Source organism: Mastigoproctus giganteus, chromosome 7 (genome assembly GCF_048544385.1).
Source record: "Mastigoproctus giganteus isolate SK-2022 chromosome 7, ASM4854438v1, whole genome shotgun sequence".
NCBI lineage: Eukaryota > Metazoa > Arthropoda > Arachnida > Uropygi > Thelyphonidae > Mastigoproctus > Mastigoproctus giganteus.
Window position 1 is genome coordinate 8657043 of NC_143581.1, and position 10612 is coordinate 8667654.

Here is a 10612-nt window from a genome sequence, read left to right on the forward strand (position 1 = left end):
AGTGGCTGCTTGATCTTGAAATTCATACAGACATTTTTAGTCATTTAAATGCTCTAATTTAAAACTACAAGGGAAAGGAAAATTAGTCTGATTTGTTTGGTGACATTGAATCATTTCAGAATAAATTATTATTTTAATCCCAAATTGAGCAAGACAATTTAGTTCACTTTGAATGTAGTACCGAGCTAAAGGAGAAACACATTTACAATGAATCATTGCCTCTCATTATTACAGTTACTTTTTGAAGAGTTTGAAAGTCAATTTGCTGATATAAGATCCCATGAAAAAGAAATCAGCTTGTTTGAGAACCCATTTATTTCCATGAAAAATACAATCCCAGCTTGCAACTTGAAATTATTGATCTTCAAGCCAAAACATGGTACTTCAATAACACGGTTTCGCTCTAACATGATTGATAAAGTGCGACAATCCTCCACAACACAGTTAGAGAATTGGGGCAAACTTCGCATAACACGGTATTTTTAAGCTTTTGTGCACGGAAAACTCTGCTATTATGTTGGATGTAATTTTTCAACATTTCCATTCTTTTTTGTGAATCCCTGCTTTTGGCTCGCTAATCGTTTTGCAAAAAAAAATTATTGGGAAATCCCCGTTTTACATTCGTTGGGAAATCTCTATGTACTATTGAACTTGTGCTTGTTAAATTTGTGGAAATATCTAGATTTCAAAGTTTTATTACTATTGGATAGCATGCCAGGCCATCCAGATGTTGAAGTTATGCTCCTACCACCTGGTAAAACTTCTTTAATTTAGCCATTAGATCAAGGCATCATATCTACCTTTGCAACTCATTACATCATATTTATATACATCAGAAAATCATTACAACAGATTTTGGGAAAAAAATTTATTCTGAATTGACTGATGAAAAATTGAAGTGATGAAGGCATGGAAACATTTTTCAATTGTGTTCTGTATCAGAATCATAGCTTTATCGCTCAAAGAAGTAAAACCGTGAGCATTAAATTCATGTTGGAAAAATGTATGGCCAGATTCAGTTCATTCAGGAAATATGATTGAAACAGCAGAAAATGAAATCAGTGCAATGGTAGAAATTGCTAAGTCGGTAGGAGGGTAAGATTTTGATGATATGACTACTGAAGCCCTCATGGGTAGCACAGTTGTTAGAATTGCCCTCCTCCCCACGTCAGGTGAAAACAACCTAAGTTTGAATCCTGTCGATGACTGAGGAATTTTTATGGGTCTTTTTCACAATGTGGCTGAGTTACTCGGTCTCAAGCAAGGTTAGCATGGTTTCTTCTCCCTGAAACTCGGGTTTTTCGTCCAGCAAAATAGAAAATCAACCCCAGAACACATTTATATACAATATACACAGAGCCTTAGCCGCCGATGCTCCTAAATAAAAAAAAAAAAAAAAAAAAAAAGAAGCAGTATGATTACTGAAGACGTTTAAGAATTACTGGTAGAAAAAGAGGCTGGTGAATCGAATTTGGTGAAAATGGTATTGAGCCAAATCAAATAAATTCAGAGGATGGTAGTGCAGCTAAATTCTGGAGTCCCAAATTTTACACTAAAAAGTATACGGGAAGACAGAAAGTTAGCCAAGCAATTAGAATATTATTTTTTGAATGCAGATTCTTTGACTGAAAGGAGCAAAAGTTCAAAAGGGAGCTTCAAAAATACTTAGTTCCATACAATGAAATTTACAAAGATCTATCAAGCAAAAACAACCCAGATTAATGATTTTTAAAGAGAGCAGAAAATACTCGAAATCTAGAATGGTGTATTTTTGTTAGTTTTGTTAACATCGTTGTATTTTTGTTAGCATTTGGAACATAATCACCCTTTTTGTGATTATGTTCTTGTGATCACGAGATTTTATAGGAACCTGACTACCCTGTTATACGAGGAGTACGTGTATATTGACTGCGAAAATAAACTACAGTACTTTAATTCTACAAGATCTGAAGATGTTCCCCTAATAAAATAAAATGCCACGAAAATCGCTACTTTGTTTGGATCAATGTATGTTTGCAAGCAAGTTGTTTCACGCATGAAATCAAATAAATATTTAAAAAGAAACAGAATAACAGATGAGCATTCTTCATTCTGTATTGAGAATTGGCATCAAAAATTTTAAACCAAATTTTGAACAGTTTTCTGAAAATATTCAGCCTTAATAGTAGTAGTGGCATGTGATGCAGGAAAGCAAGTGTATGAGCTTATGCAGCATCAGCCAAAAAAAAAAAAAAAAAAAATCACACCATTCCCTCCAAATGCCTGTCCAGTTCCTCCTTAAATTTATTTAACCTATCAACTTCCACAACGACAGATGGAAGTTTGTTCCAGCAATTAACCATCCACTGGCTAAAGGCAAATTTCCGCACATCTATTCTACATCTCTTTTCTTAATTTGAATTTATGCCTCATTAGGTTTGTAATCAGAACAAGTGGAAGGATCCCATCAGAATTCAGTGTTCTGAACCCATTCAAAGCCTTATACACGTCAATCAGATCACCGCACAGGTGCCTAGTCTTCAGCCACTGCAATTTGCAGAACTTAAGCCTCTCTTGGTAAGAGGATCCCTTCATTCCCCTCACAAATCTTATTGCCCTTCTCTGTACATGCTCAAGCAAATCTACATCCTTCCTAAAATGAGGCCTCCAGACCTGTACGCAGTACTCAGGGCGTGGCCTGACCATTGCCTTATACAGAGGGGACAATCACCTCCTTTTCCCTGCTAGCAAAATTCCTATATATCATTGATCAAAACCCCATGACCTGCCCTGGCAGCCTGTCTGCATTGCTCAGAAAACTTCATATCTGACTGCACAATTACTCCCATGTCTTTTTCATTTTCTACCACCTTAAGTGTAGTACCACACAGTTGGTACTTTTCTCTCGGGTTACTTCTACCCATATGCAGTACTTTGCATTTGTCAAGGTTAAACTTCAGTTGCCACTTCTTAGCCCATCTGCCCAAATTTTCTCATTAAATGTTAAGTTTTGTTCAGTAAATGTATTCAGTAAGTGTATTGTACTTAATCATCATCATCATCATCAGCCATTTTCAATCCACTGCAGGATGAAGGCCTCTCCAGCAACTTTCCAGTTCCTTCTGCTTTGAGCACTGGCCATCCATTTACTACTCAAAAACTCATGAATTTCATCTATCCATCTCCGCCTTTGTCTTCCAGGTTTTCTTCTAGCTCCTCTTGGGTACCATTCTGTTATTTTCTTAGTCCATCTGTCATCATGTCTTCGAGCTATGTGTCCTGCCCAAGACCATTTCAGTTGTTTAGTTTTGATAAGAATGTCCTTTACTTGAGTTTGCTGCTTAATCCATGTGTTTCTCTTCTTATCTAACAGTCTGATTCCCAATATAATTCGTTCCATTCTTCGCTGTGTAGTTCTTAGCTTCTCTTCCATTCTTTTGGTGAGTGCCCAAGTTTCACTTCCATAAGTCATGGTGGGGAGTATACATTGATTCATTATTTTACGTTTCAGACAAACTGGGATATTGCTCTTCAGTATGTGACTATATTTCCTGAATGCTACCATCCAAAATTTATTCTTCTCTTGACTTCCAGCCATTTATCATTATTACAGCTAATAACTTGTCCCAGATAAGTATATGACTCCACCTTTTCAATTACTGCTCCTTCAATCATTATTTCCCTTTCCGTGGCATACTTGTTCATCATTACTTTTGTTTTAGCCATATTCATCTTTAGTCCAAAATCCTAAAATCCTTATGTGCTTAATGAAATATATCAAATATTTTCAATTTTAGGTATATCATTATATTTATTGATTCACCTTAATATTGAAAAGCAGTGATCCTTTCAGGTGTAAAATTTCTAAAGTGACCATTTAAAAGCAAAAGTAAAGTTTAAAAAAAAGTAAAGTATTTAAAAAAAAAAAAAGTCATATAATTTTAATAAAATCTAAAAAATAGATCACTGATATAGATTTGTTGCACATAAAAGTATTGGGAATTTGCATTTTTTATATAATATAAAAATAAAAAACGGTAACATGAAAATAGACTTTCTTTTACATGTAACAAGATATGGAAAATGTAACACACTAATTTTTCTCAAATCACTCGATGCTGCCTGCGAAACAAATTAACTCTGAATATGGCCCCCGTATGGGAAAAGGTTGGACGCCACTGTTCTAGACTGTGTCATTGTAATTGCAACATATAAAATCATTCATTTTGCAAGACATTCAGTACTGCTTCACAGTATAGTACAGGCAGTATAAGTGCTGTACTTTTCTTCTATATGTAGTTTTTGAAGCAATTCAATTGCTGAAATTGTATCACACTATTTATACCTCCTATTAAAAAATATTGGACAGTATCAACACCCATACTACTGTAGGCACGATTTGAACCTTTGACCTTTATTTATTCTCTTGACCCAGTGGAGTAATCTGACAGTATGGATTGACATTTTGGTTTAATTCTGGCAACTATCATTCTGTGGAGATTATAGGGATCAGAGCTGCTCTATCTAATAAAAATAAATTACCCCTGAATACTTAGACTAATATGCATAACCTTAAAAAAAATAATTAATTTTCAAAATTTTGTGAAGCTTACTGTATATATAGCAGTGCAGTGACATTTGTTGTGTACACCCCCCACTCAAACATGTTCTTTTGTACATGCACAAAACAGCCACAAAAGTTTCTCTTGTGTTGTTGATTTTTCATTTTCAAAACAGACAGATAATCATGGGATTTATAATATTTATGGACATTGATGGATTGTGGTCTTAGAACTAATGAAACAGAATTTTGGTATGCACATTGTATATTATAGGGGTTCAGGTTTGAAAAATATAAGTTCATGTAGAAAAGTGGAACTATCAATTCTAACTGTTAAGAGAGAATGACTTGTCATAGATTTAATTCTTTTCTATATTTTACTAATTGTCTTTCTTTGTAGACACCATATGAAAACAGAATTTACAGTTTAAAAGTTGAATGTGGACTTCAGTACCCTGATGAGCCTCCTACTGTTAGATTTATATCTAAGATAAAGATGACTGGTGTCAGTGATAGTACGGGTATAGTAAGTATTTATATTGGTATCTTTGAAAATATTTTAATTGAAGATATACAAAATTATAAAAGTATGGTGAGATTATCTTTAGCAAATGAAAAATATAAGTTCTTGTAGAAAAGTGGAACTATCAATTCTAACTGTTAAGAGAGAATGACTTGTCATAGATTTAATTCTTTCCTATATGCCGACTTTTGATGATTGATGAGTTACCACTGACCCTCACTTCCCTATACAAGAAGTATATTGCTGCTTATTTAATAGTGTCTACTTCCCTGGCTAATTCAATGTTACTACCACCCCATGAAAGAACAGATAAATTCCATTTTTCAGCACTGATAAAATGGTTGTGAAAGAAGCAACTTTGAGAGGTGCTTGAAATTCATTCTTGCAAAATATAAAATAAACTGTAGTGAAATGGAGATATAAACTATCATCAGCTCAAGGTCACATCTGGTGAGTATGGGCTTGGCACACCCAGGGTCCTGAGCTGGATATCATCATTCTTCTCTTTCTTGGTGATTCCCTTCTACTTCTCTCTCTCAGGGTAATTCAGAATTTTTTTTTTTTTTTGGCTGGTACAGCATAAGCCTCAGGCTTCCTTGCACCATATAGCTAATAATAATAATAAAGAAGAATAGAATAGTTCAACTATTCTGCATTAACGTTTTTCATGTCATTCCTCCTCCACCAAAGTGCTGGGTTCAGATCCTTTTAATACAAAGGAATTTTTGCAAGCTTTTTTTATGCTGGCTGAGTCTCGGGTTAGGGTTACACTTTATTATTATTTTTTTTTTATTGCTTAGCAACTTTGATTTTTCATACAGCAAAGCAGGCTGATTTGCAAATCCCAAGAATTTAGCTCCCAGTGAAATTGACTGCCATTTACTTTGAAGAGAAGATAATTCCTTGGCTCATGTCATGACAATCAACAAATCTCAGGGTCAGACTTTCAACAAAGTTGTCGTTTTTACTCATGGACAACTTTACATATCAGTTTCCAGGTCCAGATAATTTTTGTGCAAAAGACAATATAGTCATACATGTAAAAAATTATTAAATTGCACTTTACCCGAGTCCACCCCACTCCCACTAATACCTTAACTAGCAGCCAAGGGAAAAGTTTTTAATTACTTTGATATTAATCTATACTTCTTATGTGAAACAGTTTTGGGGAAATATTCTCCACAAGTATTCTGTTCCCACACCTAGATGCTGCTACAAAGTTGTAATCAAACTTAACAGCAAATGTTTGATAAATCTTGCTCAGAGTTAAAATAATAGATAATAGATTGTCAAATTCATTAGCAAAAATCTTAAGATTTTCCATTTGACCTATGATATAGTATTAATGTACACTTAGATTAGCTGTCTAAATAAGGGATGGCAAACCTGCAGTATGCATGCCACCAGTGGGCTGCTCAACCCTTGTCAGTTGTCTGCTGCCTGATGCGAAATATATACAGTATATATTATAAAAAATTATACAACTGGTTTGAGAAATCAGAAATTAATATTTACAAAGTGCAAGTGTCATGCATTCCCAAAGGGCATCTCCAAATTTTTCTGTTATGTCAGCATTTGTTTTACTTTTATTTCCTTTTGCTACACTGATATAATTGATTGATTAAATTACAATTATTGATTAATACATAAATTGACATTTATTTCTTCACATGGTTCATAATTAGAGGTTGGCAAGAACTCTTTGAAGCTGAGTGGTCAGGAGTGGGGTGCAGTAGCACATGCTCTTTGAGTAGACCAAGGTTCAAGCCAGTAGCGTAGCTACACTTTTTTGGGCCTGGAGGCAAAGAACATGTTCGGGGCCCCTACTTAATTAATGAAAATTGAAAAAACAGGAGACAGCCAAATATGCCGGGGCCCTAAAGGGCCCGGAGGCAATTGTCTTGCCTGCCTACATGGTAGCTACGCCATTGGTTCAAGCCCCTGACTGCTAAATATGGTCGATCTGCCTACCCTCGCTGGACCAGTGTGGCACATTATGGTCCATTTCCCTCAAGAAGAATAATCGCGGAGGCTTTCTTCCTTCAGTGGATTGATAATGGTTGGTTTGCCTCTTTCTTCTTTTTTTTTTTTTTTTTTTTTTTAATTTTATTATTATTATTTTTTAAAACCTCTTTGAAATCTAAAGACTAGCCCAGTCAATTTTAGATTGCCTTAGTTAAGTGTGAACCTGGTAACTCATATCTTCTTTCACTCTTTTTTTTTTTTTTTCTTGTTTTTTTCTGTGTTTTTGGACTAAAACAAGGGACATACCATTGTATTTACCATCGCTTTAAAGATAATGAACAAAAGGAGGTGGGGTGTCAAATTACAAAATAGGGGTAAGCTATGGGATCTCAACTTTTCTAACACTCATGTGCATATCATGTCACTGTTAGAAAAGTTTGGAAAGCACTGAAAATAGTTTAAATTTCACTTTTATTACCAGAAATTTTTATTATAAGTGCTTAGCATGGAAGTTGTTATTAGCAAAAACATTTTATGGCAGCAGTCACTGATTACTGGTTGTGGGGATGGGGGGGGTATTCATTCTGGTAGCTTCTGGAATTGCCCCTCGGTGGCCTGCAATGCATTTTTGACATGGAGCACACTGCAGAAAAATGTTGGCCACTCCTAGTTCGAAGAATGTCCTGTGAAATTTAATTTTACCCTTCCTTTGCCCTCTTTCTCTGTTATCTCAACTTCTACCTTTAAATAAATGCATCATGTGAAGGAAGGAAGGAATGTATTGGTTTTGGCAGCAGCTTATGAACACTTTGAAGGACTAACAGATGAATTTTTATGGTAAAACTGTGTATGACAAAATTATGCACTACTACAAATAACGTAATCCTCCTTAAACAAGTAGTGCACAATCCTTACATAACCCAAAACAGTACTACGCTTGTGGATGAGCAAAGAGTATGTAAAAATTTAAAGGTGTTAGCTTTCAGATACTGAAAATAAAAAAGGGGAAAATAAAATTAAGCATAAAAGTTTCCTTTGTGTAGAACTTTATGTAAATAGTTTAAAAAGTTATTATTGTGGAACTGTATGTTAAAAATGAGAATAAACAGTTGAAATAATTATATAATAACAAAGTATTGCTTTTAAGTAATAAGTACAGAACAAAATTTTAATTTTAGATAGACCGAAGAAGCCTTCCAGTATTAAACCGTTGGCAACGAAACTACTCGATCAAGACAGTTCTTCAAGAGTTGCGGAGGGTTATGACACTGAAGGAAAACCAAAGATTAAATCAACCTCCTGAAGGCTCAGCTTTCTAATATACACAATGTCCACAACTAGTAACAAAGCAATCATCCACGCACTGGCAGTGCCTGACAATTTTTGCCCATGTTGATAAGGAAAATGTTTCTTGGGGACTCAAAAAAAAAAACAAAAAACAAAAAAACAAAAAAAAACAAAAATGGTAGAAAGAGAAAGAGAGAAAGAGTGAGTGTCTGTGAATATATGATTGAGTCTCTTCTCCATTGCTCTTGTCATTTATGAACTTAATTCTGATGGCATTTTAGGGATGATAGAAATGTTCAGAGAAGCAGGCTTCTCTGGTTGTTTTAGCAGTTCCATCCATAATGGCTGGCAGTGGAAATCAAAATCATTGCTGTTATTAGCAAGGCTTTCTTGCCTAAGTAATGGTTTAAGAATAATATCCCACTAGAAAATGTAGCCTGTTTGAATGACTGTTCCTTATCAGCCAACCTTTAATGCCTTTTTGCACACTTTGTGATTGTTTTGGTCAGCTAATGAACAGTCATTAAAATATATTATATAGCATCCAGTGAAATAAATTAATACATCAGTTTTTTAATAAGTGAGCTGGATTTGGCACTGTTGTATTAAGGAAGTAAAAAAATTTTTTTTTTAAATATTAGAAGAAATTTCATAAGAGTTATGGTATATAAGGTGTTGCATGGTATTTGCAGTAAAATATATACAACAAACTCATGTAGATATTTTTTGTAACCTTAAATTTTTCTTTATAGTTTTGATCTTTAATGTAATATTAAAGAATAAGTTATAAAGAGAGATGTTGATTCTGTTATATTCTTATTTCTATTTGTTTTTATAGTTATCTACATCGATAAATAAAAATTTGGTATAAGGTATGAAAAGATAACAGTTTTTCAGTGTTGTTAATCAGATTAGTAAATGTAATTGCATTATATTATGGATGAAAGTACAAAAAAAAATATCAAGAGTTGGATATAAAATTAAGCCGATTTCAGTACTTTAAAACTGGTCACACTACTTTTTTCTACTGAAATGGTGTTATTGAACTGCCTTCTTTTTTTTATTTTATTTTTTTTTTAATATGCAAAGAGATTAGTTGTGCAAAAGGGTATGACTTTGCTTTCCTTTGCATGCAATTCATTTTTATTTGCAGTTTTAATCTTTTTTATTTTACAAAGGAAAAAAGGAATTTAAAAAAATCAGTGTTCAGTGTAAATGCATTTACATGAATTAATCACAGAAGGACCATTTTGTGATATTGTTTATGCTCAGCTTTTCAAAGAATATAATGTGATTAAGTTTGTGCAACAATTTCTTTAAACACATTCACATTCACCTGTGATGAAAAGGAAAATGCTAAACTTTGTCTTATCTTGTATTCTAAGCCCTATAACTAACTGCTTAGTGTTTTAATTGGAGTAAATAATAAACATTAGTGAAAGTCAGTGTTGTAATTCAATAAACATTATGAAGATTGTAAGCAAAGTTCACAAGCTTATAATAAAAATTTAAATGCAATTTGACTCCTGTATATTCACATAACTGATTAATTTATTAACTTATACACACTTCTATGTATAATAAATTCCTTTGACCCTACCTACCAAAATAAATAAAATTGCTAAAGTTAGAAGACTGTTTTTGTTTTGAAAAGCATATTGTTGTAAAACCAAATGACAAAATAAGATGTGTGGTGTTACAAGTGAAATAAAAGAAACTGTAAATTTTATTTTATAAAAATATAAAATTTTTTGTTGGTCAAAACCGAATGTGTGCGCGCAGACATTCTGGAAGAAATTTTGGAACACTTCCAACCAGTTCCTTGAAGCAGGAATTTGTGTACATTCTTTCATTGCAGTTGTCAGTTCACCTGTAGGAAAAAGGGCTAATCAATTGCCAAAATGCACCACAGAATTGTCCAGCATATCATGTGACTGCATTGAGAGTTTCAGTGGCTATAACCAAAAAGCTCCACACAATGACCCTGCCTTCTCCAAACTTCACTATGAGTATAACAAACTGTAGACGTTTGTCCTTGGGCATTATTCATACTCAAGCTTCATGTGATATGAAGAATGCGACTTTCCTCTTTCAAGTGTATTTTGTACATTGGACCTTTGCCAGTAACCCATCGTCCAGAAATGGACTAGGTATCACTTTAAATACTATTAGGCATTTGCTACTGCAGTGTGGTGCTTTTCTGCAGTAGTATTTCTGCTATTAAAACCCATTCCATGCAGTCCCCTTCAGTTCATGGATTCACTTGCAGGCACTCTTGTGTACCATTTGGAGCTCTT

General features: G+C 34.0%; 1 protein-coding gene across 1 annotated transcript in view; it reads left to right on the plus strand.

The window, feature by feature from the left end:
- Positions 1-8454, plus strand: part of LOC150082473 (ubiquitin-conjugating enzyme E2 variant 2-like) — a 93096-nt gene extending 84642 nt beyond the window's left edge. Inside the window, exons 3-4 of the mRNA XM_090378639.1 lie at positions 4941-5066; positions 8207-8454. Coding sequence (XP_090234765.1) covers positions 4941-5066; positions 8207-8347 — 267 coding nt within the window. The 3' untranslated portion in view covers positions 8348-8454. The remainder of the gene's footprint in view (positions 1-4940; positions 5067-8206) is intronic.
- The last annotated feature ends 2158 nt before the right edge of the window (positions 8455-10612 follow it).